Source organism: Dufourea novaeangliae, unplaced genomic scaffold (assembly GCF_001272555.1).
Source record: "Dufourea novaeangliae isolate 0120121106 unplaced genomic scaffold, ASM127255v1 scaffold28, whole genome shotgun sequence".
Taxonomy (NCBI): domain Eukaryota; kingdom Metazoa; phylum Arthropoda; class Insecta; order Hymenoptera; family Halictidae; genus Dufourea; species Dufourea novaeangliae.
The window spans coordinates 381,637-408,297 of record NW_015373917.1 but is presented as its reverse complement, the minus strand read 5'-3'; the positions used below and the strand labels follow the sequence as shown (position 1 = coordinate 408,297).

Sequence of the window (26,661 nt, the reverse complement as noted above, 5' to 3'; positions counted from 1 at the left end):
TTGCCTGTATATATTAAGAAAAAAATACAATTATTGTTTGAAAAAATGACATCAGTACAAGACAGTAAGTCTGTTATTTATTTCGTATTGTTTGATATTTGAGGGTTAAGATACTATCTGATATTAAATAGTTTTTTCAACGTTATAAATTTTAGCTATAAACATTTCCTTTCACTAAAAGAGATACCAACATATTACTGTTTATTTTGATTGTGAACGTAAAGAAAAAATAGATTAACTTGCTCGTTAACCTATACGATGTAAACAACAAACAAATGATTCAAAACAATAGTAATAACGATGTAAATATATTATTTAATACATTCGAGATCTCGAATAAGATAATATTAAACTTACTGATCGTTTGACTGTCCTTTCTTAACTGTTTTTATTCATTCTCGTAATATTTACTTCTAGGATTAAAATTAAAACGATCTTATGATAATTGGAGTACACGCGAACAGCTATGTTTAGCATCCGGTGTATTAAAGTCTGGAGATCAAAATTGGATGAGTGTGTCAAGATCCTTGAAAGCAATCATCGAGAAAGATACATTAAGACCACCAGATTGGTTCTCCCAAAAATCTTGTGCAATTCAGTATGCACATTTATTGGAAAATGCGGACACTCCAAAGAGAAAAAAAAGAGAAAGTGGAGAGACAACTGGTGAATCCATAGTTCGGAAGCTAACACAGGAAAGAATAGTTGAACTAGGACAAATATTAGCTTTCCAGAGGGATGAATATCAACAGCTTAAGGCTGAAATAAATATGTTAAAATCCGGAGGAATAGCGGAAGATAAATTGCAGAAGATGTGGCATACGATTGAACAGGAAGAACGGGAACAGGAACAAAAAGCAAGAGCACACTCTGCATGGCTAGCTAAACGTCAACAGAAGCAGGAATTAAGTTCACCACAAGCTTTGTCTGCTATCAATCAGCGTAGATCTACCGAGAGTTCAGTAGAACTGCAAGAAACAACTGAAACAGTAGATGAGGATGAAAAGAAGAGTAGAGGTGGAAGATCACCGTTGTTGACAAGTTTATTGAAGTCTCCAAGCCCCACCACACAAATTCAAACATCAACTACTACAGCACAAGTCAGCTCTCCTACTATTACAAGTTTGCTTGGATCCAGCCCTAAAGTCCCAAACACTCAGTTGACACAAAATGTATCTCCACAACTACATCAATTGGTTTCTACTGCAATTACAAATACACCACCAGAAAGACCATCAGTCGGTGCACCAACTTTGTCTATGTTACTAGAAATGCCTGCTAATGCGCAACGTGGTCCTCTACCAAACTTACAGTCAACTTCGACTATTGTATCACAACAGAATGCCACTACTGAGATTCACACTCTTCAGCCACAACCCGTCCATCAACTAACAATTCAAGGTGAGACGCCGGTACCTGCTCAACCACTCACAATTAATCCACCTAATATTCCAGTCACAGAAAGTATGGTACAGATAATAGATAATATAGACGATGTAATACGTAAAGATATCATGGCCGATGTAATAGACAAAGATGAAATTAACGAAATTATCGGAGACATAGAAGAATTAATAAAAGAAGAAATAACCGGAAGTCCCCAGACACTAGACACAGCTACGACAACAATTAATACTCTTACTATACCCCCAATTCAAGAAGTCCCAATAGTTTCGGAACGACCAGAGCCTAGAGATGTAGATGAAGTTGTGTCACTCTCTAATTCACCAGAAAGTGAGATGGCTATAGAAGAAATCGATTCGAGCACGTCAAATATTGCCGAAATCATAGGAACAGTTGCTATTGAACCACAGGAGCCGAAAGTTATTGTTGCTAAAATATCAGAAACTGTGCCAAGTACAACCGAACAAATAAAATCAGAAGAATCTACGAGCCATGAAAGAGTGGCGTTAACCGACGAACTTGTTCCAGAGGTAGAGACACAGGATGGTGAAAGCAGCATCGGAAGAGAAACCAATTGTTGAGGAATTCGTCGATACGATAGAATCCACATCAAATGCGGAAACGGAAGAAAAGGATTGCAAAATACCTACAAGAGAGTTGGATGAAATGATAGAAGATGAAATAGAAGAAGAGGAAGAGACAGAGGTGGTTGTACCAGAAGCTAAAAAGTCACCTAACAATAAACTACAGAGAGAGTCTTCTGAAGAGTTAGATAATAAAGGGAATATGGAATTAGATCAGTTAGAAATGCATCTTGCGAAAATTACAGGTGAACAGCAAGATACTCCGTCAGCAGAAGTAGTTAGCGTTTCTTCCGAGGTTACAAACGACATTCCTAGTACTGAAGATACCGAAAAGTCCCAAGACATTAGTCTGATATTAGAAGACGACGAAAGTATACATAGTGCGGATGATAAGAAGAAAATAACAGAGGAACAGATCATAGAGAATACAGTTGAAAGTACAGAGTCAATTGAATCATTTAAAGAGGAACCTGTAATCGTAATAAAAGAAAAAACGATTATTGAGGTGAGCGAAGAGTCGCCGCAAAAATCTCAAGAAGAACACACAGAGGAAACTCTAGAGATTTATACAGACGAATTTAAGAAAGAAGACACAAAGGATTCTTCAGAAGATACAACAAGCTCCATTCTTCAGGACATAGAAATCAAAGAAGAAGAAATAGAGGAAACATCCATAGTGGAAGATTCCACTCAATTGGTATCTCGAGAAGAAATCGAAAATTTGAAACAAGAGATTGTGGATCCCGTTAAAACTGAAACTGATATTCCCAGTATTAAGAAAGAAGAAAGTACATTCGAGGAATCCAAAATCGAAGAAGAGTCTAAAATTCAACTAGAGAATACGATACTAACAGAAATAAAGAAAGAAGATATTCCTGTAAAGGAAGATAAAGAAGATAAAAAGACTGTAGACGTTGAACAGAACATAAAAAAAGAAACAGAATCGATAGTAAGCGCTGGCGAAGATACCGTGGAATTAGATGAAGAAGAATCATCACTGAGCAAGTTAAGCGGAGGACGAGCAATGAAAACTTACTCCAAGAAGCAAAATGCATCTATTGACAGCGAGCCCGAAAATGAAGCTACTGGAGAGGGTGCAGATTACAGGGCATGGAAGAAGGCAGTTATGTTAGTCTATAATCGTCTTGCTACACACAAATATGCGTCTGTATTCCTAAGACCTATCACAGAAGATCAAGCACCTGGCTATCATTCAGTCATCTTTAGGCCCATGGACTTGTCAACGATTAAAAAGAATATTGACAATGGCACTATCAGATCTACAATGCATTTTCAACGCGATGTCATGCTAATGTTTCAGAATGCCATTATGTACAATAAACATGACACTTTTATTTACAAAATGGCGGTTTCAATGCAGGAAGAATGTCTGCAACATATGCAGGTACAGATCTAACTTCGTATGTTATATATACATATATATTTTGCATACACTTATTATTATTAATGACAAATATCATTTTACTTTTTTTGTAGATACTTGTGCAAGTCACAGGAGAGGGAACACTAAGAAGAGAAACAAGAACGGCAGCAAGTAGCAGTAGTGAAGCTAGTGAAAGTAGCATAAAAAGGAAACGAAGTCACATCACACCGAGTCCACATGATACTGATAGTCCACGTTCAAAAAAACGTAGAAAATCAGAGAATGATTAGGGTGCCCTGTCTGATTATACTTGTACGTGTATATAATGTGACAAACATTCAAGTTCGTAAGAACTGTTTTGAGAAAATGAATGAGCAGACAATTCTATCATGTTGGCGCCCAAGGAACATGTTGGACATGAAAGATGTTCAAGGAGTATCAGAAGAGTTGCAATGATTTCAGTTTCTATTTCATTACTTTCCCGCGATACTAACGAACGAAAAAGAAAATTTTATATTTAACATATAAAACTGATTTGGTACATTTTTTTCTATGACCTACTGTTGTGGTACCATAAATGTACAATGAATAAAAAAAACTGATCATAAGAGGAAAACCTTATTATCATATGCTTTTGTTTTGACAAAAATGTAATAAAACCATTTTGAACAACAAAAAAATATTTGTTTTAATTTCATATGTAAATTCGATTTTGTATAGTAGTGAGAGCTGCCCTTTCACAATAAAAAAAAACCTACCATTCATTCCAAATGGCTCTTTTGAGCCTTTAAAATTTTGAACAGTCGTAAATTACAGAAAATTTACTAGTTCAGTAAATCATATTTGAAAAAAAGCAACGCTTCATAATTACAGTACTTCTGAAAATTTTAGTAAAAGTTGAGATGGGTAGTTATGCCAGTGGTGATATTCGAAAGATAGTACATAGCTCCGAAGATGACGAAGGTTATGAAAATCAATCATTTTATTCTACAATGTCTGTTGGTGAACTAAATCAATCTGGGATTGAAAATAGATCGTACTTTCCATTTCGAAAATCTGCAGAAATTGTAAGTTGTTGCTCTGATATCGGTACAGATAATATTTCTTTTTACTTAAACATGTAACTTAAGTCTTTAGAACTGGTACCACTGGTACAACCGGCATCTGACGATAGTGATAAACCGTTTTGGGCCGAAAATGAATTAAGTAGCTCTGAATCAAAACATCAATTAATTAAGAAGCAGAAACGTCGTCATAGTTTATCTTATCGGAATCGTATTGCCAGACACCGAGGTAGATCTGCAATTTTTCAGTCATCAAGTTCTAGCTTAGACTCGGTTTCTGGTCACATATCTTCGAGAGGTATTCCTAATTAATTCCTATAAATGTATACCTATATAAAAATTCTGAATTAGGCATGTTGCTTTCATATGATTATTACAGTTCTCAAACAGGAAAGACGGAATCATTGTACAAGTCGATTTGCTGTAGAGAAATTGCAACCTGGATGTAGCATTACAAAGAAAAAACTCGCGCATAACAAAGTAACTTCCTTTTTACTCAACGATCAGAATATTTATTCAAGATGTAAAAATCCCGTGCGCGAGTACACAGGAAAACGTAATTCATTTTTAGTAAATAAAAAAGTGCGCCAGAAAAATTGTTCACAGTCGTCATCGGGATACAGTGCACAAAATCGGTTCGATGCAATGTTTAAAAGTAATTAGTTAAAAAATTAAGATACGTTAATTTTAATTCAGTTGCATTAGCTACAAGTTTTTCATATATTTACCGTAACGTATTTTATGTTATATTATATATGGATAGGGGGGTCCTTTTTGTAACACATCGGCCCTGGAATTAGTATACATTCATTTACCTATTTGTGGTTGCTATCAGTTGCTATAAACAGAAATCGCAATACTTAACCAATGTGTCTCTTTCACACAGAGTAAGAATAATTAAATAAGAATATTTCATAAAACATTTGGAAAATATTCTACAATTATGAGTTACTTTATAATCAATGAACGAGGGAAAAATCAGTACGAGAACCTCGGCGAAGTTCGTACTCGTAAGTAAAAGTTAGAATTAATGATGAATTATAGTATTCTTAAGTTTTTTCTTATCACAAATATTGTAACATATAAATATGCAGTTAGAAATATGCTTCTGTGTATAATATATTACGCATTATTGTTTTTTTTTTATGACATTTACGTTACTGGTGTAAACATCACCTCCATGTTATACGATATATTGCGCATGCCTAAACATTTAACTTTAATTTGAAATAAAATTGTTTGAAATACTGTATGGTTTAAGTTGAAATATTAAATTATTTATTCCTCTCTTTATAAATTTCAGGGACACCATTATGCCCCGCTTTTGGCTTACTTGTATTAGGATTTTGTATGATATTTGTAATATTGTTAGCATGGAATTTCAACAATACAATCAATCAAACGAATAACATTCACGTATATTACTTGAAAGTACAGCGTTTACCCTTAAATGTCGTGTCGAAGAGATTCTTATCTTTTGGTCTTGACACGTCTTTATTACGCGATATGAAAAATCTCCCAATTGAAAATGAGAAGTTTATTACCTTGGCTCGACATCTTGCACCCGCTTACGTTCGAATAGGGGGGACATCCTCGGACTGCCTGTTTTTTAATCAGGTTTGGTCAATCTCTTCATGTACACTTTGTAACTTTAAATACAGTTTAATGTATCTTTTTAATAATTTTCTGTAATCTGAATAACTGTTTTCGACATAGACAATGCAAATAAGTACCGAAAAACAGATTAGTCCTGTGGATGGACAAGACATTGGTAACTTCACAATTACCGACGTTGATTTCGAAAATTTATATAATTTTGCAATGAAATCGAAACTACGCATGATTTTCGATTTAAACGTATTAATTAGAGATGCAAATAATTTTTGGAACAATACTAACGCGAAAAGTATCATTTTATTTGCCAAAGAGAAACATATGAAGTTAGACTGGCAATTAGGAAATGGTAAAGTTACATTTCACAATTATATTATTATGTATCAGTACATTTTAAATCATACTTATTATGTTGTTTTAGAACCAAATTCATTTCATCATGTGTTTAGTAGAAATGTGAGTGCAACACAACTTGCAAATGATTATTATCAGTTAAAACTGTTATTGAACCAAATAGGATACAATTGGAGTATTCTTGTTGGTCCAGAAGTAAATCATGTAGGGGATGCTAATCACAAGGGAGAGCATTACGCAGAAACATTTTTAAAGAATGATAAAGACAGTGTCAACTATCTTACTTGGCATCAGTATTATCTCAATGGAAGAGAAGCACAAGTGACAGATTTCATTAATGTATCTACCTTTAATTACTTGCCAATGCAAATTAGGTCTATGAATGAGGCAATTAAATCATCAGGAAAGAATATTCCTATGTGGTTATGTATGTGGTTACTTATTAAACATCAATAACTATAATTGGAACTTACATTTTGTTAAAATTTTGCAGCAGAGACTAGTACAGCTTATGGTGGTGGTGCACCGGAATTGTCAAATAGATTTGTGGCTGGATTTTTATGGCTTGATAAATTAGGATACAGTGCTAGTGCTGGTTTAAATGTTGTCACCAGACAATCACTGTTTGGTGGGAACTATGCTATGGTAGGACCTGATCTTATGCCCAATCCAGACTGGTGGCTGAGCATAGTTTATAAGCACTTTGTGTCAGAAAAGGTTTTAAAATTAATATCATTAAACAATTTTGATTGTGTACGATTGTATGCACACTGCACGCCTGAAAAAGTATTGATTAGCAGAGTTTCAGCAATTACAATATATGGAGTAAATATAAATGAAGTTTCTACTCATGTAATTATTCACGGGGTTCTTCCTATACTTCATAAAAATGCAAAAATCTTCTTATATACACTTACTTCTGATGATCTGCAATCAAGGTAGGCAAGTATAGTTATTTACCAAACAATAGAGCATAAAATGCTTTACTCTGTTTCATTTCTTCTCAGACTGATCAAGATGAATGGTAAAATATTAAAATTGCAACCCAATGGAGACTTACCACCATTCCGGCCTGTGATATTAGAACCTACACAAGTGATTACTCTACCACCTTATTCCATGGTGTTCATGATAATACATGGAGCAGAGGTCCCTGCATGTAACACGTAGGTGTTATGCAATGAACCAACAGAATTATACATTCTTTTATATTGTACATTTTTTAATATATTAAAAGTTTATAATACGACCTCATAAAACATATTTTTACAACTTCATATTAAAGAGGAAAGAAATTAACGAAATTAATAAAAGAATTAAAGATCTGAAATAATTCTTTGTGTGATATTGTGTATGTACGTACGTACACATGTTTGTGTGTATCTATAAATATATATCTAAATAACTACACTTACACTATTTAATATGTGTATCTTATTAAACTGTGCATACATATTTCGTATCGTCAACATGTAACACTATAATACATAAACTGTATCATTTGAATCTTTTTATAAACTTCATGTTCTTTTCAATCAACTATTAATATATCACAAGTCTGTTTTGTTACCGAAAGATACAATAATGAACTCGATTATTAATCACAAGTAACATCATCTTGAATCTTTCTTTCCTGGTTGTAAAAGAAACTTCCTATAAGTTATGAACTGCCTTGTTATGAATATTATGACATACATGTATTATCATACACAACAAATATATAAATACTGCGAATGAATACATAATGTTAGGTAAGTGGAATGGTTAAATTTATCTCTCCATAGTGAAATGTTATTACATCAAATTAGAGTCAGAATTACAACTGAGTGGACTTAAAAAAAAATCTATATTTTGAGAACAAGTTATCAATGGCTCTCACTGATTATTATATACGTGTATGAAACATCAGTATGGACCTGACAATCTAGTAATTTATTGGGTCATTACTACTTATGACATATAGTATTTACATAAGAACGTTTGTTTTACTAGTTTCACGTTATTGTGTTATTCCAGAGCTGAAACAGTGATTGTTTTTCCTTTAGGATCATCAAATCTATCCATAGTACGAATGTCTATAATCATAGCAAGACCCCACATCAGAATCGAAGCTAATATAGCAGTAACAAATATTCCTGTCCAAATTGGAATTGTAGTGAAACCAACACAATCATACGCATAGCTAAATACTGGTTTTCTTTTGGGATCTTTGTTTGAGAACACTTGTACTTGTAAATCTGCAATACTCAAGACGTAGGTACCATTCATTTGGAAAGTAATATTTTTCGAACAATGATAAGAAAACTTATTAGGAAAAACAATATCTGTGTTTGTTGTTAAGTTCTGGTTATTGGTGGTTTTCTCAATGAAATATTCATAATTAACAGTTTTTAGGGTATAGTATCCTGTAGACTTATTTTCAAATTTGAAGGAAAGCTTATGCTTAAATATAGGAGAATCTTTTTCATTAAACTGCAAGTTTAATATCAATTCTTTTGCATGTTCTTCCTCTGTGGGTGTACTCCTTAGTGGAAGCAATATGACATCCGTTTCTTCTGGAATCTACGATACATATATTTATGATAGCATTCTTGTACCATTCATGTTAACTTACAACACAGGAACATAGTGTCTTGATTTTAAAGTTACCTTCAGTGCTAAACGTTGACTAGAATACAACATTACTCTGTCTGTCTGAACAGTAAAAGTAGAATTATTGTCCTCGGGGGCATTTCTTTTCATACGTTCAGAATGTCTGTAATTACACGATCTTCCTGTGAGAATAACTATTGCATTAGGGCTGGACTCTTTTATTGTCTTATACGACTCTGGGATAATATCTAAATTGCTGATTGCCATAATTGACAATTGCCCTTCGGATAACGAATCTGTATAATCTGCATAAGTTGTGTTATAAGAAGGTAGATCTTCAATAACATTTACTGCTGTTTCAACTGCAGGGAAATAATACATCGAATCATCAGTCGTGATCGAATGAAGGTGCTAAAACATAAAAAAAGGGTTCTCTATTATTCTTCGAAATTACGAACAAATAACTTTGAAAGGTGTCCGCGTATACTAACCTGTTTGTGCTTTACTAAATCCTCGATACACAGATTATCTTTCACGCAAACGAGAACAGGAGGTAAACTTTCTAACTTTTTACGGAGAAAAGACTCAAATTCTTTGCGAGTAGTCTTTAAAAAAGGATTTACAGATTTTGTTTCGGAATCCAATTTGAGTTGATCACCCCACATTACTACAGGTACCGCATTATCAGCGCATGAAAGTGAAATTTGAAATAGAATGGTTAAGATAGGAAGAATTAAACTGAAAACACTACGAAACCGTGTCATGATGCCTCTAATGTAACAGATTTGGGCGAGTCAGATGAGTACTGATCGGTCTACAATCGAGCAGAAGTCAACGGGGATCACCTGACTAGGGCTGGAATCATATGACAGACGTCACGTGATGACTTTGTTTCCGGTTTTTAAATAAATGTCCCTCGACTTAATCCGACTTGGGTTTTTCTAAATTGAACAAGGTCTCACACTGAAAAAATCCTTGTGAAAATTAAACATTTCTCTTTCAGTAACTTTCAAATTCAAAAAACAACCATGGACAGTCATAAAACCGAAGAGAGAAGAGACACCGTTATGTATTCGGTCTGTTTTCCAATGGTTAAACCGCCCCGCATAATGTTCCACATTAAATTGTTAATGTTAATTTCAGCAACTCCAACCATGGAGTACGGTAGGCGTACTGCCTTGCATGGAGCAAATTGCTGGTCCACCTATTCCTATTAGAGTTGGTGAATTTTATAAAACTCCGAAACCTCACTCATGGCGACCTACTATGGGATACGAAATGGTGGAAGCAGCTTCTCTGTAAGGACTTCCGGAAACTGCCTACCATGAGCTGTGCGTTATCCTGCGTTTATTATAAAAAAATGATTGTTCTTGGTAATTTAGGCCTGCACAGCCTATGACAAATTTGTTGTCTGATACTTGTTACATGCCTAATGGAATGGCTACAGAACCATTACGGTTTCCAAATTTGGTGACCGGTTTTGATCGGAATCCCGCGCATGCAGCTCGAGCTGCGCTCTTCACTAGATACGGGCCGTACGAATGGGTGCAGAATCAACTGAAACTTTACAATGAATCGAACAGCAATAGAAATTATTCGGAGAATTTACGACAAGACACCGTCAGAATGATGCGGTAAAATTATTTTAAAGATAGAACACATATCGCAAACGGTAGCGTATGTTCAAATTTGTCGATGTAATTTTAGAGAAGCTGATGAAAAAGTACAAAATGGTCAAACGGAAACGGGTCGGAAACTAGGCGAAAGAATTACAGACACGACGTTCTGGAAAAACGAGGTAGCTGCAGAATTGGAACGATTGATAATTGCGAATACAAAGATGCAAGAATGCCGTCGGGGCTTACAAACGGCTATACAAAGCTTGGAGGGACAATTGCACATAGCACAAGAATGTTTATACTACCGCGAGGCTAGGACAGGTTTTTTAATTTATAAATTTGAAACTTGAGTATATCGTTGCTTTTCTCATTTCTTCCACATCATGAAATACAAACAGGTTCTGACTTGGTGCATGATCAAGCTGAACATGCGCTTCTAAAAGAGGTAGAAGTGGTCAGGAATTGTCAGAACAAATTAGAACATTTTACTGATAAATGTATCAGTCAAGTATGTTTCAATTTATAAGCTTTTGTAAAACTTTTTTTGTGTGGCTGTAATTTACATTTCATTCTTATATACAGCTTACAAATAGTAGGGCAGTGCAGAATCAGTTAGAGATTGACATAAGAAACAAGGAAACTGCACTGGGAATTGATATTACATGCCATCAAATGAATAATTTCAGTCGTGGCTTGCAGTACTATGGAGGTATTGAAAAATATGATAACAGGTGATAAATACAGTTCATGATTTACAGATACACTTAATATGGACCATTTTATGCACATTAAGTTTTACATTCAGTATTACACAAGCTGAATCATGGGTGGAAGCTTCCAATAATGTAGTGAAAAAATCGCAGGAGGAAAGATCAAAGTCTAGTCAGCTGATAAGTGATATTGAAATTGCTATAAATGCAGTTGGGCATGAAATGTGGGAAGCTTGGGGCAATACAAATAATGAATTAGCCAGAAGGGCTGCAGAAATGCTTGAAGCAAAAGAGAAATTGCAAACTCATTTACATAAAGTAATTAAAGAACTCTATACAGATTTTCTTGAAACTACAGCATTGTTTGTATCTGTTGTTATAGATTCAGCAAGAAATATTTGAAATTGAAAAAAATTCGCAACTAATGCAGAAAGCAATTGCAGACAAAAGCTCTGCCCTAAAAGTTGCACACACCCGCCTTGAAAGTAGGACACACCGGCCTGAAGCAGAGTTATGCAAAGATTATGCTCAACTCAGGTATATCAAGAAAAATGTTATATTATTTCATAATGTATACTCTTAAGATTTTAATTTTATGATACGGCCTGGGTTCGTAGAATGGTCAAAGAAGTAGAAACCATAAATGCAATGATAAATGAAATGAATTTGAAGCTACAAAGGTTTGAGGCACAACATCAACAACTATTACGCACACGAGCTAATTTAGAATCAGATCTGAAATCTAAAGTTGATGCATTATTTATTGATAGAGAAAAATGCATGGGTATGAGAAGAAGCTATCCTATTGCATCAGTTATTAAGTTTTGAATTGTATACATGCATTTGTATTTCTTAATGCATTAAGAAGAACTATAGCACTCATATTATTACATTTATTTTGTATAATAATATACATTGAACGTAATTGTCTTGTATAAAATTAGCCTTTTTATATAAAAAACGTAATAAAAATATTTTTACTCTTTCCAGTATATTGTTTCGTTAACATTAATAAAGAATTCATCGATACCCAAACCAATAGTATATAAGATTAGTTTTATTAACGAAATAACTATAAGTCTATAATATTGTAATGTTGATGTATAGTAATATCACATTAACCATGTATGTAAAGAGTTTGTACGTGTAGCAGAATGAATAACTGAAATCTAATGCTTAACTGTACAATGTTAGGACTAAAAGTTTTCACTAATACCTACCTACAGAACAACTTGTAAATTTGTCAATTTACATATTCTAATGCGTAATAGAAAGACGGTTTTCTTAAAAATATATCTTACTTAATGTTTTGAAACCACTATATACATTTTATAACAAAATTTTCATATAAAAAAAATAGTACACCATACAAGTTGTTTCGGGTATTCTCCTTTAATTTACATTTCGGGTCCATTTAAAAGCTGCTATTGTTTCATAAATCTTCGTCACGGCTGAGTCTTTATCATATTCATCTTTCAGATAGAAAATTTTAATGTTTTCCTGTGGAAGACACTCCAAAACATTCCATTTCTCGAATAGTTTTAAGGAGTTTTTTATCGGATCAACACACAAACTTTCTCCTATGTTATAAAATATAAATCCTGTATTCACGTTTTTATTGTATAGTATCGATTATATTTGGATCTTATTACTTACCATAATTTACTATACCCCGATCTAAACTGGTTTTCAGTTCGGCTAAAACTTCCTGAACTAGATCTCTTTCAGAAAGCGATCGACCTACCAATTTTTTAAGAGTAAAGGCACTGAGCGTATAAGTATCGACTAATGGCCGTAGCAACGTATGAAGAAATTCCATACGTTTCGCGTGTTCCGGTAGTAAGCTCAACTATCAAGAAAATTGCAAGATATTACGATCGCCGTTAAAGAAAAAATAAACGTATACTTAACCTTGTATAAAATATCTTACTTTATACTGAGTATTTTTAGTCCTATTCTTATTAATGTATTCTTCGTCTGAACTATCGTCAAACTTCTGTGCGTACCTCCTGCTCCACGCCTCATCTTCTAAGCAACATTCCTGCCGAATAATTTACACTTACAATACCGAATCAACTGAATAATCACGCAAGTATGCAATACCTCTTGTAATGTAATAATATCCGTATATGAGAGATTCTCTATAGCTTCTATGACGACGTATTCTAATTCTTGACATGGTTTACAAAAAATGAACTCGTACTTAAGGATATCACAAAGCTTAAGTGACCACTGTATTAGGAGATCCTTGGATACAGTGATATTGTTTTGAGCAATCGCTACAGGATCGTTGATCTGTGACTGCAATTCAGCATATAAAGCTGTTACTGGAAATATGACGAACAACGTTAGGGATATCAAGTGATTCGAGAGTTAACACGTGTCCTTACCTATTATACTATCCATGACATAACACGTTAGCATTGCATTGCTGTAATACGACAGTTCGATCACATTTGGTAAAATTGAGACAGGACGGATTGCGGTAACAAAATCTGATTTCAGTGGCTGACCATCGATCGCTTCTGTGATTTCTTGTTTTTGCTGCTTCACTAAGCCTGGCCCTAAAATATCCAGCTGAAAATGGTAAGCGAGAATATTATCCTCTCGTCGTAATACAGCGTTCGCAATGTAATTATTTTACTAACAGCATGATTGATAATATCAATACTTTCTCCGCAAAAAGCAATGTTCCTTTTATGGGCTTCTATTTCAAGCCTCATCGAGTCGAATGCTTCAACTAACTTGTCCAAAGTGCAGCCATCTCGGAATTTATTTAAAAGTAAAAACGCAACAACATTCGTAGACATGATCGGTGTTGAGGTAGAACAATCTAAGGAATATTTTTTCACATCGATAGCATTTCATCGAAATGAAACTTAGTACAACCAAAGTTGATTCTTGCCTTACCATAGACAACGTGTCGTGCAATACTATCCACTAATTGACGGTATTCTTCCACAATAACATCTGTACCATAAAGTGACGAACTGGACATTGTATACTTCAAAGTTTTCTCGGTAGCTGGCATTTTATTGCCAGCTAATTTATTCTGTTGGGCTTGAAACGAGTTCAACATTTCCTATCGTTTAAATGAAACAAAATTAAAACATGAAAAACGTATACGATGTCACCATAATTACGAACAGTTAAGGTTACCTTGAGAGAGAATGGCTGACAAAAATCAACTTTGACGATACCATAATTGCCCTTCAGAGTTTCCCATATAGCTTTCATGGTAGACCTAAATGTCTCCATTTTCTTTGGTTGACCCAGCTGTTCCCTAACAAAATTCCCATCCACAAGACGCTCATAATTCATTGCAACAGGTACGAGCAGCGCATCCTCGACAATTCCGTCCATGTACGCGTCAATGATGACACTCAAAATACCACCTTTCGGCATGCACGGTTTACCGGTTCTCGTTCGTCCACCCTCTATAAAGAATTCGATATTATGACCCGCCCGTAAGCTCTCCATTATGTACGTGTGAAGGGTAGCACGATAAAGAACATCTTTGCGACCCAGCACGGGGTCCATTCGACGTTTTATAAAAAATGCGCCTAAACCCTGCAGAATCCACCTGTTTAAAAAAGTGTTGAACATAATATAAATATAATAAAGTATTTTATAACAAACAGTTTTTTTCTTCGCAGAATAACAACAAAATCTGCGTTCACCGAAACGTACCCGAGAAATGGGATTTTCAGGTTATCCCCGGCTGCGATCAATGGATTTCTAATGTCGTTCATCAAGAGAGTAAAGCTGATCATAATGTAATCTAAGTGACTGCGATGCAACGGAAGAAACACTAACGGAAGACCGGTTTCGTTTGCTTTCCTCAGCATCTGTATCTGCGACGGTAATACTATAGCAGACTGTATAAAACATGGCAGTAATTTATACAGAACCCATGCGGTCATTTTAAGTAAAAGATTGCTTATTCTGCTCTCCATCTCAAGCAGAATCATTTTGGCCCGGGCTTTTGCTTTTTCCAACGCCTTCTTTTCACTGCCGCCCTCATTGTTCACTGTCTCCAAAGCGTCCAGGGTAATTGCTTCCTGTAACCTTTCGTCGTTTAGGACCTGACGAAGAAAATTCCATATAATAATCCATAAAGGAAGAAACTCTTAATATTACAGAAAATACAAAATATATGTAAGTACAAATTGAAAGACACAATAACGTTTACCATCTGCGTCACTTTCGAATAGTCATACTCTCTGCGATTATAAACGTGGGAGATGCAGTAGAACACTTTGGAGAACAGCGTGGTCCCTGGATTAACTACTAAGATGTTTAAACCAAAAGGCATGTATTGTCTGTTGATGGTATTTACCAATGAATTCTGCAACAACATACAAATGGAATTAATAACAATTTCGTATGCATTATCTTGCTTCTTATTTTGAATCTAATTCTTAAAGACGAACCATGGAAGATAAGTGTATTATATACGGACAGTTCAAACTTTTTTTTTACAATTGACTTACATTCTCTGGGTATCCACGTATCACGGTGATACGGAACCATCGTGAAAAAAATCGACGGGGTTCTTCATACATTTTTCGTTTTTTTTTTCAACAAATAATTCTCAACGTACCGCGCGTGTTTGGGGGTAAATTTTCGTTACTGATATTACGTGTATCATTTGTCGATACATGACGTCAGAGTATATAAAGGGAATACATTTAACAGTGACACCAATCAACCCTTATTATCATTGTCGTTGTCAATAGTCCGAGATTATGCATTCAATGAAGGCACACTGTCACAGAACGGGTGCACAGACACTTCGTCTTCAATAAGTAATCACATCGATGGAGAGAAAAAATGAACACCGATCACAGTGTTATAAATAATACACGTTCTTTCTCTCAAGCCCTATACGGTGTAGTGTGTATATATATATATACACATATGAATGTATAACAAGATATTATGCAATAAAACAGTTTATACACACACCGTGCGCGATTACGGGGTAAGCAACTATTACTCTAGTTATCAAAGGAATTGACAGAATCCGATGGAGCAGAGTTACGTAATTAAATACGCGTCGAAAGATGGCGTGTGTTAATTAGGTAACGGAAAGAGATTTGCTCGTCGCACGATGCTTCGAAATTCAAAACTACTCGCAATCGAATGGGAAACAGTTTCATACGGTATTTAAAAAAGTATAAACTTCCATTGTCGAAACACGTAGAAATGCACTTTTCGTTTCCAATACTTTTAGAATATTTCCGTCAATATTGTTTCACGGTCGAATTGTTTATATGAATCATTCACAATATCAACACAATTCTAAACAAAAAATGTAAATGTTGACAGTAACAATTAGCAACACGAAAAAGTCAGTTAATTAAAGATATACAAGTAACTGTTCAGAATGAATGCAAAAACGTACGTCGAATACGTACGAATCATCCGAAGACACGCGCCGCGTCTTACCAGTGGCAATATCCACAATTTTCAGCGCGCACTGGTCACTAAGTACCTCGGCTAAATATATTTTTAGTGTTACAGGAATGTGAACACGCGATGTCGACGCGTTCGAAACTGTCTGCGTACGACCATTTACACACTACGTGTGAAAATACACTTTTACAGAAAGCGTACAAACGCAAACGGAGCAATGCAATTGATAATCAAGTATGTGACGATGTGGATACTTTCACTATGATCTGATCGAAATTAACAGATTTCTCCAAGTCCATTTCTTACAGTAGGTTTTGATAGAAACGACCAGGCGCTATGGTATTTGTTTCAGGGGTGGGTTGGACTCAAGTTCTCGAAACACGAATCTGAAACTTTGTAAAACTTCGAAACTCTCGAAAATTGCAGCGTTGATTTTGCGAGAATATTTTTATAAATCTTTATCGACCACAGTTAAACAAAACACAAAGATAAACGTAAGAATATATTCAATTATCCTTTTTTTCAGCGCTAACATTCGATAGTTTAGGAGTTCCTATTTTTTACTACCATTAAATAATACTAGATATAATACGTGATTGAAAAGTAACACATGCAATACCATTTATCTTCCAAGAAGTTCAAATAATTACTATCTTACTATAACATGAAACTCACTCTAGAACACGGGGTACAAGTGTTACAGCACGGATGCAAGAACGAGGGTTTCTCCTTGATCAAAGGGGCCAACGGTTCGGACTCCTTGATCTTGAACAGAGAGCTGTCCCGTATCTTTCTCGCCAGTTCCCGGTCCTGTATCTTCTTCCTGTGCAGCTGTTGCCCGGTACGTCGTAATTCTGAAAGACAATCGTCTCTGTAAGTCGAATTATGTAGCTGGAATTATTCCTAACAAATCTAATTTCTAATAATTTAATATAGTTATTTCTTTATTTCTTTTTTCTGTATTTATTTCTTCTTTTTCTTGCTGTTTATTTTTGTAATTCTCTATATAGTCCTGTAGAACCTTTGGTAAATTTCGTTAAACTTTCCGTATAGTTACTATAAATTTCTGTAAACTCTGGTATATCTTTACGTATTATTATATATCTAAAGTCGTTTGTCCTCTACGCTCGTTTGTACCAAGTGGTTCATAACGCATTTATAAATAAATATTATTATATTATATTTATTAATTATAATTTCTGTTGCAGACTTTAAAAGAAGTATAAGCTCACCCCCGAATGAATATCGAGTGGTGGTCGGTTCCGAGTTTCTCTTCACTTCCGTTCGGGACTCCCATTTCGCGTAGACCTCTTGGAGACGGGTCGAAAGTATGTCCACCATGTTGTTCGTCCTGTGATCCAAGAATATTAAGTATTTGTTTAGAAATTAATTCTATACTCGAAGCAAAGATGTGTGATCATTCAATTATTTTCCATTCCCCAGGGTGTAATCGATGGATCGTGCCGAAAGATCGTCCATTGAAACCAAACGGACACACACGTGGACTTCCGTTCGTTCATTAACGATATTCCCCATTATGATCGTCAAACCGGCAGTGACGGGCGTATAATTCGAGGAGAATTTCACGGGCGATGCACCCGTCGTACACACACGCGGCGGATAATCGTGTGCGCCTCGTTCACGCTCGATCTCCGACGCTTTTAAACGGGGTACGCGACACAGTCGAGCGCTGATTCCGAGACGGAGCGGATGCGGTTTCCTTTTTTCGTACCTGTACCCCCACGCCCCCTTTCAGTTGGATGCACTCCGCGGCGAACACGTCGTTCCACCGATAAAGCAAAAAAAAAAGGAACTAATCGGTAACTGGTGAACGAAGAGACGAGTTCGATCGTTGGATTTATTAACCCTTTGACGATAAGGTTCGAGTCGTATCCGATCAAAACTATAGTACCTCTTGTGTTGTCCCTATTGCTTTTTTTATTATTCTCGTTTTATTATATGGTATATAACGCAAATATTATACTTCATTATATAAATAAACAAAAATACTCGAAGGTTAAACGATGGCTTCAGTGACATCGATGCTTTCCTTCTGATTCTCGGGGAAAAGTCGGCGACACAGTGTGGGATTGCCAGGCGGACTGTACATACGACAGGGGACACGAAATTACAAGGAGTTACCCTTTGTTAGGCTCGCCTTGATGCTTACGGGGACGTAGTACATAACTCGCATTGTTTCGTATAATACGCAGGCGGCCCCCTCTTGGAAAAGGAACGCAGCGTAATAATGGCGTCCTCGTGTATCGGGAGTGGTTGTAAACTTTGACCCTTATAATATATACCCTATAAATTTTTATCCTTATAATATATACCGTATAAATTTTCGACACCTTTCAACCGACTGTTTGCCAATGCAACTTCTACATTCAAGGTCCTTGAACGCATTTGTTTCTGTAGGTCATGAAAAGGCCTCGATGGAACTGAAACACAAAATATGAATAGAATGCCCGATTGCGTGATCGATCCTGTCATCGTGATTCGACCACCGGATCAATCATATCACGATTATGCGGTAAAATGCAGAGTCGATACGTACAGGTGAAGAAAAAAACAGCGAAGATTATGCCGACTCTTATTGCCTGTATGCTACGCTTCTTCTAAACATCGCTTCGATAACAGCGACTCGAATGATGTAAGTTTGCAATGGCAAGGAAAATGGACCTTTGTTCGATCTAAGGGATAACGACACGAACTGATCTCTATACCTTCTTTTATTTTGAAAAATTCGGAAAAATGCAATTGAGTCTCTCTGTGCTTAGGGTATAGGGATCAATTTAGAATACTCGAAGGACATTGAGATATTTGAAAAGAGCGAACCTGCAAAGTCCACTTTTGTTCATAGAATGGATAACATCGAACGCCAGGAATAAGTTACCGAAGCGATCCAGCCGATACCTCCCACGAAAATGGATACTCGGCCATACGATCTGTGGAGTCTAAGTGCGCGCGAACGTATCGAGTATCGGTTACATAAATGAGTATTAAATATTGCGCCTGATCTCTGGGAAGACAGAAGTATGTGCAGAGAGTCCCGAAGAAATCGACAAATTAATCGTGACATTGGTCACATACACGCACACACATAAGAACAAAGGAGAGCAAAACGCAAAAATGAGGAAAACAATGTGTTTCTGGCGTGCAATATCACGATTTCTCGTACTACGGACGTTGTACCGGTCGGGAAATGGATCGACAGCAATATTATCAGGATGGGGTTTAGTACTTTCTGTTTGGCAGAAAGAGGCTTTAGAGGCAGCCAAAGAACGATCGTCAAAGTCCAGCCAGATAAGAAGTATCTCGTGTGGAACGGTTCCTCCGGCGAGCAGACCGTCAAACGATTACAACCGGCCCGATTCGAGACGGCTATTGCCTTTGTGCCTCGAGTAGGAGGCACGATAATGACGATTAATCGACAATAACCACCTGCATGGGTTGAATCGTCGATCTGTTTTGGTGTTTCTTGCTGGGATGATATCAGAACAAAGGAGGGAGAGGAATTGCTGGATTAACCTTTAAGCTTTAGGCTGTCGAGAATATCCCTTTTGCGACATTGCAAACAATGACAATTTCAAAATCTACCTAGAAAAGAAATTTGAAACAACAGAAAATTCGGTGTCAGAAATTTAAACATATCTTTAAGTGATAATATCTTAATTTTATAAAAAAAACTGATATTGGTACTTCTTACACCATATACATAAATTTTTGGCCAAAAAAGACTACTCTTTTTTTTTTTTTATTAAAAAAATTCTGGCACTTTAAAGGTTAATCGTTCACCAACGAGCGACGAGCATCGACGATCGGTTCTTTCGGGTGTCGCAAGTTTGTTTTCCGAAACGCGCAGATTATTGGAACTAGAAGATGACAGTCGTCGAGTTGACAGAGGTTAAAGCCATTCTCCGTGTACACGCGCAGATCTAGACTTTCGCTGAAGATCGCACAATTATATCCGTATAGTTTCGTTCTCCTTTTTCTATCCACGTTCTTATCTTTTCCTTAGTTTCGCACGCTTGTGCTACCGATATCGTCATCGCAGTCGGGTTATCGAGGTCAAAACTGATGTACAATAAATTGCCGCGACAAAGCATTGAACCGTTTATCTTTCCATTCTCGGATGATTCCATGCGGTTCGAATCGAGCACTTCCGCGTTTAACGCGCCATCCTAGAACCTCGGACTTCCGGTACCAATACCGATCGAAAAAGTTGCAATGGTAACTTTCGAATGGGTCGTGCGGATCGTTTCATCGGTCTGTTGGACACAGGGTTGGGCCGTAACGGTTGATTCCTCGTGTAAAAATAAATCGAAATCGAAAAGGCTAAGATATATCAAGAGTTCAACTTTTTTCGTTTCCATTTGCATCATTATACACGGTCTATTGGGGAAATGTATGTATTTTGTTCGAGGGGCTATCTGAAACTGTCGATATTCTCCGCCCCAGAACGAACATTTCCACGATCTCGAACTGGCGACCAGATATTCTCTATCGTTGAAAAGCTCCACGTGAATAACACGTGACACACGGTGCATAATACAATTGGTAAAGGATTAACCACCCGAATCGATATTTTTAACGAGTAGTTTACTAAATTCAGTTTAGTAAATTAATTTAATTCATTTATGAGTTCTGAGTGTAACTCTTAATCGGAGGATGTTCCACATTTTAAACGGGTTCCCGCGAGTATCAAGTTTAAGTGCTGTATTAATTAGCGAAGGCGGCCTTGCACGGCCTCAACTTTATGCCCGTCCATTGTTCTCGCCTAATCGTGACCACGAACGCGTTCTCCAAGTGTACCCTCGATCTCTATCGTCCAGAAAACGAACGTTTTAATTATTTTTCTGCGAAAGAGACAATTGTTAGATTGATCAGTGGCGACACGGTACATTTCCGTCGTTCACGTAACATTAAACTATAACGTAATATTTACGTTTTAGAAATATTCACTACTCGAAAATTTTACGGATCATTGAACATACACTCTTGTGTATCGAGTGAATATTTCATTATTAAAAAGAAATCTGAGTAGGTACTGCTGTGATGCGATGAATATCACCAAACGAAATCGAACTAAAGGAAGTCGTCGAATTTGGACCACTTTTATGTGTAACTTTTTATGTGTAAGCAATTTTCATCACAGTATGTGTATGATATTTGGTGATTGCATTAACTAACTTAATTGCTTATACATAACAAGTCACAGTAGTGGTCCAACCTAGGGGATGGTCCAAATTCGGCAACCCTCGCCTATTAGCAAATTTTCGTATTCCTATGGTAAACCAACGATCAACAAGACAACCTGAATAACACATGATTCATAGTTATCTTTTTCGTTACCACAGATAGTAGTTGCGTAATAGTAATATTAAACGGTCGACTGTAATTAGGCCAAAAGATCGGTTATCGTGCACGCGAAAATCACGGACGTACTTGAAACCATGTTTTTGGGTCGAACAAATCAGTATTATTGTTGTGGCATTACCCGTATAGTTAAGATCCAGTAACCCGATAAAATTGCTTCGCTTTACAACATAATTTCACCGTGCCTCGATCCACCGTAGGATCGTGGGGGTTAACCCTTATAGTACCTTATACAATTTTACCAGATAACGTCCAAAAAGTACCTTGCAAAATATGTGATTTTTGAGGTATCTGTTAAAATCAACATATTTTGCTTAAAAATGAAGATATTTTCGCGTTTCTTTTTATTTTCTCATTCCTATCCAGTAAACGTACACGTATGTTCCACCATATAAACTTATTTCATAAAACTAAAGTGCCATTACACGTGTAGAAATTAAGGTACCAAAAGGGTTAAGCAACGAAAGCATTCCGAACCTTCCTTACGCGTGCAATGAACTACGTGCGTGTGTGTACAAACGACTCGTAACGATCGCTCGATCACCGTCACGACACGCGTCGTAAAGTTAACGAACCCTACTACTACCTATACTCTTTTGCCAGAGAAAGTCCATCGGAGTCAAGAGAACCTGACGAATTCAAAGAGGGGGTAAGGACCCCAGCGAGTACACTGTGTACGGGCAACGCATGCCAAGAATGGTCTGTTATACGTTACCTGAAGTTGAAGAAGTAGAAGAGGACCCCGAGGAACAGGAATATCTCAACGAGACCGTCCATATTTCCGCGTTTTTCGTGGCTCTCGCGACGGCACCGCTCGAACCAGGGGAGAAAAAGACAAGAAAAACACGGGAATTGCTCGTTTCCATGATTTCGATCGCCGTTTATCTCGACTCCGTTTGATCGGGGACGTTGACAATCGCGTAAACTTTGATCCGCGCCTCGCACGCCGTGAGAGAAACCACCTCGATCCGACGGCGATCCATAGATCCGATGAGCTCGGGGGCCGTGGAGAGACCCGCACACGTTATCGTCACCGGCGCACCGAGAGCACACGCACGCGCGCGCGCGCGCACGCTTGGGGCACACCGTCGACTTTCGTCGAACCTTTGGAAATATAACACACGGTGTAATTGAAAGGCCTGTCGGGGCAATATCGCCGACTTTCTACTGGCAACACGCGCGTTAAGTAACCGGCAACAATATTCGTCCGCGGAGGGAGACAGTTCACTGACACTACCGGAGCTTATGACACCACACGGAACTCAGGGATGCCTCGTGGTCATCGAACGCTATTGGAAGACCTAACCTAACCCAACCCCCCGGGGGGTGCAACCGAGGGAACACTCGTGTAAGTAGGTATACGGTCGACGGTAAATGGGTCGTAAATTAAGCCTATCGTGGACGTGTAATTGCGTTCTAATCGTTTCGTTCCAATGACAAATACGAAGAAAAGAGACTCGAATTGTATGTATACACGGTGTATTTGTTTTTCTACCCTGCTCAGACGAGCAAACAAGAACAGTGACGTATTTACAAGAAAGCAGATGTGTCTCTGTTTTTTGTTCATTAGCAAATTCAAACAACGCAGTCTGCCTACTGTATGTTTATGATTTTATAATAGAAACTTAATGAGCTACCTTTGATAAACATCGATAAAATACCCTATCGATAGGCTTCCTGGTAGGAAGTATATAATCTACCGTCGACCGTACGTACATAACGTGTCTGGATCAGTTGCACCGTTCGGATCCAGAAGCCAATAACTAATATTTCGTGAAATTTCTTGGAAAAGTTCAGAACACGTAAAGTTTCGTCAGCCTCAGGAATTTCAAAGTTTCAAGAAATCGGCGAATTTGTGCAGTGGTCCAAATGATGGCTTTCGTCATCAACTTCCGGTCACGGAGTCGTCACAGCGTTTCTTGCTAAAGAACGTATTATTTTTAAATACGTGCACCTCGACCTTGTCGCACGATAAAGCGAAGCCTTTGGCATCAAGGACACAACCAGTGAAAATACGCCGACTTATCATACGAATGTTTCTGTTATTTTTTCCTCCTCCATTTCTCTATCATCCGCAGCTTCTTATTTCTTTCGTGTGACCGCAACGTTCTAAAACGAATCGAAACGAATAAACCATATGGAATGCACACGCGTAAAATAGAATAAGAAATTCATGTGATCCAACTTGTTATTATCAAACAAACGTTGACACTGATGTAATAAAAAAAATATATTATAATCATCAGTGTCCTCATCCGTCCATTAATTTTCGATGGAGTGAACTGTCTCCGAACTTTCCGGTCGAATATTGTTACCAGCAGGGTTTATAATCACTTCTGAAATGTAACGATTATTAAAAATCCAAAAACAATATACGCAGCTTTATAAGTAGACTCGACGTAGGAGGATTGATACCTTATATTCGATGACGTTTCAGTTCCGTCGATTTCAGCCGCGAAATTTGAAATTGCACCATAGGATAGGGGAGGATTACACTCTTCTCGAAGCAAAAACAAACCGACGAAAGTTGATTCGACTTCTCACAGAACACCTTGAACGAAGTCTACGACTGGAATGAGAGTTAACGAGAATAAATGGACAGTTTCGGTCTTATTCAGCACCGATGCGATCACCACAAGCGTCGAGTCACAACTGCATCCGAGGCAGCGAGGAGCACGTGGTACACGCTGTCGGAACACACAACCTTCACAAACCGGCGCACGTTGAATAATCAGCATGAAAATTTGTCTCTTTTTTTCTTCTATGGAAAACTGCAGCCGTCCATCAGTGTCGGTTACGGATGATAAGATTACGGTTTGGAAATAGCATTGAGATGCACGCCATGCTCGCCGCTCGCGAAAGCGTAGAACAGGGTCAATGGTAAACGCACTCGGGATAACTGCTGGTGGTGGCGTTACTCTCGATCCACCAATAAGATTCCACGGTACTGTTTATTAAGACGAAATAAGAAGAAAAAAATTATTTCAATTCCACTTAAGTATACTTCCACTGCTCGCGATGTTACGCCATAATCAAGAAACACGCTTTGATTACTACACACACATACCAATGTACTTTAAAAACTGAACGTTTCTGCACGCCTTTACGCGCACTACCGATAATCGATTACAACGTCTCGGGCCAGTTTCACTCTATTTACACATACATTGTATATTCCGTCTGCACAAAGGGCTCGATGTTTACGTGTATGATGACACTGGAAAAAGAACTTTTTAAATGGAAATTTTTAACGCGCGTGAAACCGACTATTCCCTTTTCGACTTCGTTGTATATTTACGTGACGATGCACTCTACACGACCCGCATTCTCGAGCAGCAGAATCGGTTATGACCTGTTGTCCGGTTGGTTCCATGGGTTCCATGCGACTCGTAAATTAATCCTATTGAAAGCCATTAACGTTTCATGCCGGTCTTTATTGTGCGTCAATTTGTAAGACCGCATTAAGATTCTAAGGCTGTGCACTAGGAAAGATTCATTGGTAGTCCGAGAACTGACGAAAGAACGATTTCGTGTGAGACTAAGTACGCTTTCTTCTTTACGCGCTACTTTCACAAATCGAAACCGGTGGATGTAATGAGTAATACCGTTTGTTACGTTACTATTATCGACATTTTCCCGTAAATCGGTAGATTATGATTTGTAATCGTATTGTGGACGTTTATGTAAATTTTGATCCTTGCGGCTGTTTCTTTTTAAGAAGCAGGAATTAACATGATATAAATTTTCGTCCACTGATACGGTTACCCAAATTTCAGTGCAGCATTGTAAATAAATTGTTTATACTGCGAAACAATATGTATATCTGTAATTGTCAGTAACACTGGTTAGACAAAAAAACACGAATTATCATATGCATTCATAAATAGTCAAATACACTTTCTTAACAGAAAAAATTCTGTAATAATACATCTATGTCGAAGATGTTAGAATACTTCAGTAAAATAGCGTAACAGCGAAACTGTAAGACTTTGTGACATGCAAAGTACAAGAGAATTTTGATTAAACCTTCGCTAATGTATTTGATTTATTCTACTTTAATAAACGGATAACATTCATATTCTATTTATAGTTGTTATTTGATGAACCATTCTTATGTGATAGAGGCTGTGTGTACAAAAAAATGCAAAAGAAATGTATTGTTCGATAAAATCAGGCGTGTACAATGATAAAGTTATAAAGTAATTATGACAATGCTGACACTTTGTACCATGAATAATTTTATTAATAAGATATTTGATTGCAATCAGGTAATCTGATTCAGCTTATCTTCGCTATCAGAATGATAAGTGTACAAAAACATAACCTTCCTTCGCAATACATATACATTTTAGATTTACGTGTAAATAATAACTTACCCCTTGATGATATTTCAAGACGATGTTTGTTTTAACATAGATTATAGATTATTGACCACTCGCGATATGTGTAATTGCATAAACACTTCAAAATACACTCATGTTCTTACATATAATACATATTAAGAAAGTCAACATTCTGTAATTTAGCATTAACGTTTAA

At 36.8% G+C, this 26,661-nt stretch overlaps 5 protein-coding genes across 7 annotated transcripts; 3 read left to right on the top strand and 2 right to left on the bottom strand.

The window, feature by feature from the left end:
- Positions 1-45: 45 nt before the first annotated feature.
- Positions 46-3,864, top strand: LOC107194224 (bromodomain-containing protein 8). The gene is given in 4 exon segments (XM_015583814.1): positions 46-64; positions 418-1,961; positions 1,963-3,393; positions 3,486-3,864. Coding segments are annotated over 4 exon segments (3,171 nt in total). The 3' UTR covers positions 3,663-3,864.
- A 1,363-nt stretch (positions 3,865-5,227) lies between these two features.
- LOC107194306 (heparanase-like) lies at positions 5,228-7,651 on the top strand. The gene is made up of 6 exons (XM_015583910.1): positions 5,228-5,446; positions 5,740-6,053; positions 6,153-6,399; positions 6,472-6,831; positions 6,898-7,342; positions 7,412-7,651. The coding sequence occupies exons 1-6, from the start codon at positions 5,380-5,382 to the stop codon at positions 7,572-7,574; spliced, it is 1,596 nt and encodes a 531-aa protein (XP_015439396.1). The 5' UTR covers positions 5,228-5,379; the 3' UTR covers positions 7,575-7,651.
- A 580-nt stretch (positions 7,652-8,231) lies between these two features.
- On the bottom strand, positions 8,232-9,826 carry LOC107194305. The gene is made up of 3 exons (XM_015583909.1): positions 9,488-9,826; positions 9,054-9,407; positions 8,232-8,966 (listed from the first exon to the last, which is right to left on the bottom strand). Exons 1-3 carry the CDS (start codon positions 9,758-9,760, stop codon positions 8,412-8,414), a joined length of 1,182 nt encoding a protein of 393 aa, XP_015439395.1. The 5' UTR covers positions 9,761-9,826; the 3' UTR covers positions 8,232-8,411.
- A 198-nt stretch (positions 9,827-10,024) lies between these two features.
- On the top strand, positions 10,025-12,153 carry LOC107194329 (tektin-3-like). The gene is made up of 9 exons (XM_015583933.1): positions 10,025-10,072; positions 10,140-10,294; positions 10,379-10,630; positions 10,704-10,936; positions 11,014-11,123; positions 11,198-11,346; positions 11,421-11,643; positions 11,708-11,862; positions 11,943-12,153. The coding sequence occupies exons 1-9, from the start codon at positions 10,025-10,027 to the stop codon at positions 12,151-12,153; spliced, it is 1,536 nt and encodes a 511-aa protein (XP_015439419.1).
- Positions 12,154-12,708: 555 nt separating this feature from the next.
- Positions 12,709-26,599, bottom strand: LOC107194271 (glycerol-3-phosphate acyltransferase 1, mitochondrial). Of its 3 annotated transcripts, none has more exons than XM_015583868.1 (13): positions 26,499-26,599; positions 17,976-18,094; positions 17,419-17,597; positions 15,518-15,673; positions 15,016-15,410; positions 14,485-14,908; positions 14,236-14,407; positions 13,974-14,158; positions 13,716-13,902; positions 13,429-13,652; positions 13,256-13,366; positions 12,982-13,174; positions 12,709-12,905 (listed from the first exon to the last, which is right to left on the bottom strand). In XM_015583868.1, exons 2-13 carry the CDS (start codon positions 18,082-18,084, stop codon positions 12,718-12,720), a joined length of 2,523 nt encoding a protein of 840 aa, XP_015439354.1. In that variant the 5' UTR covers positions 18,085-18,094; positions 26,499-26,599; the 3' UTR covers positions 12,709-12,717. The 3 variants fall into 3 exon arrangements, with proteins under 3 accessions (XP_015439354.1, XP_015439355.1, XP_015439353.1); XM_015583869.1 differs by lacking the exon at positions 26,499-26,599 and adding an exon at positions 24,538-24,589; XM_015583867.1 differs by lacking the exon at positions 26,499-26,599 and adding an exon at positions 22,838-22,930.
- Positions 26,600-26,661: the final 62 nt, after the last annotated feature.

What these genes read in the sequence shown, in the direction of transcription:
- LOC107194306 (XM_015583910.1), top strand. Translation starts at nt 5,380, where the DNA reads ATGAGTTACTTTATAATCAATGAACGAGGGAAAAATCAGTACGAGAAC. An exon ending in AGACTGGCAATTAGGAAATG is followed by an intron (nt 6,400 to 6,471) that starts GTAAAGTTACAT and finishes ATGTTGTTTTAG; the next exon opens with AACCAAATTCATTTCATCAT. An exon ending in GAATATTCCTATGTGGTTAT is followed by an intron (nt 6,832 to 6,897) that starts GTATGTGGTTAC and finishes AAAATTTTGCAG; the next exon opens with CAGAGACTAGTACAGCTTAT.
- LOC107194305 (XM_015583909.1), bottom strand. Translation starts at nt 9,760, where the DNA reads ATGACACGGTTTCGTAGTGTTTTCAGTTTAATTCTTCCTATCTTAACC. An exon ending in ATTTAGTAAAGCACAAACAG is followed by an intron (nt 9,408 to 9,487) that starts GTTAGTATACGC and finishes TTTATGTTTTAG; the next exon opens with CACCTTCATTCGATCACGAC. An exon ending in GTCAACGTTTAGCACTGAAG is followed by an intron (nt 8,967 to 9,053) that starts GTAACTTTAAAA and finishes TATGTATCGTAG; the next exon opens with ATTCCAGAAGAAACGGATGT.
- LOC107194329 (XM_015583933.1), top strand. Translation starts at nt 10,025, where the DNA reads ATGGACAGTCATAAAACCGAAGAGAGAAGAGACACCGTTATGTATTCG. An exon ending in ATGGTGGAAGCAGCTTCTCT is followed by an intron (nt 10,295 to 10,378) that starts GTAAGGACTTCC and finishes TTGGTAATTTAG; the next exon opens with GCCTGCACAGCCTATGACAA. An exon ending in GACACCGTCAGAATGATGCG is followed by an intron (nt 10,631 to 10,703) that starts GTAAAATTATTT and finishes ATGTAATTTTAG; the next exon opens with AGAAGCTGATGAAAAAGTAC.
- LOC107194271 (XM_015583867.1), bottom strand. Translation starts at nt 22,899, where the DNA reads ATGGACGGTCTCGTTGAGATATTCCTGTTCCTCGGGGTCCTCTTCTAC. An exon ending in CTGAAAATCCCATTTCTCGG is followed by an intron (nt 14,909 to 15,015) that starts GTACGTTTCGGT and finishes TTTTTTAAACAG; the next exon opens with GTGGATTCTGCAGGGTTTAG. An exon ending in ATATTATTACATTACAAGAG is followed by an intron (nt 13,367 to 13,428) that starts GTATTGCATACT and finishes ATTATTCGGCAG; the next exon opens with GAATGTTGCTTAGAAGATGA.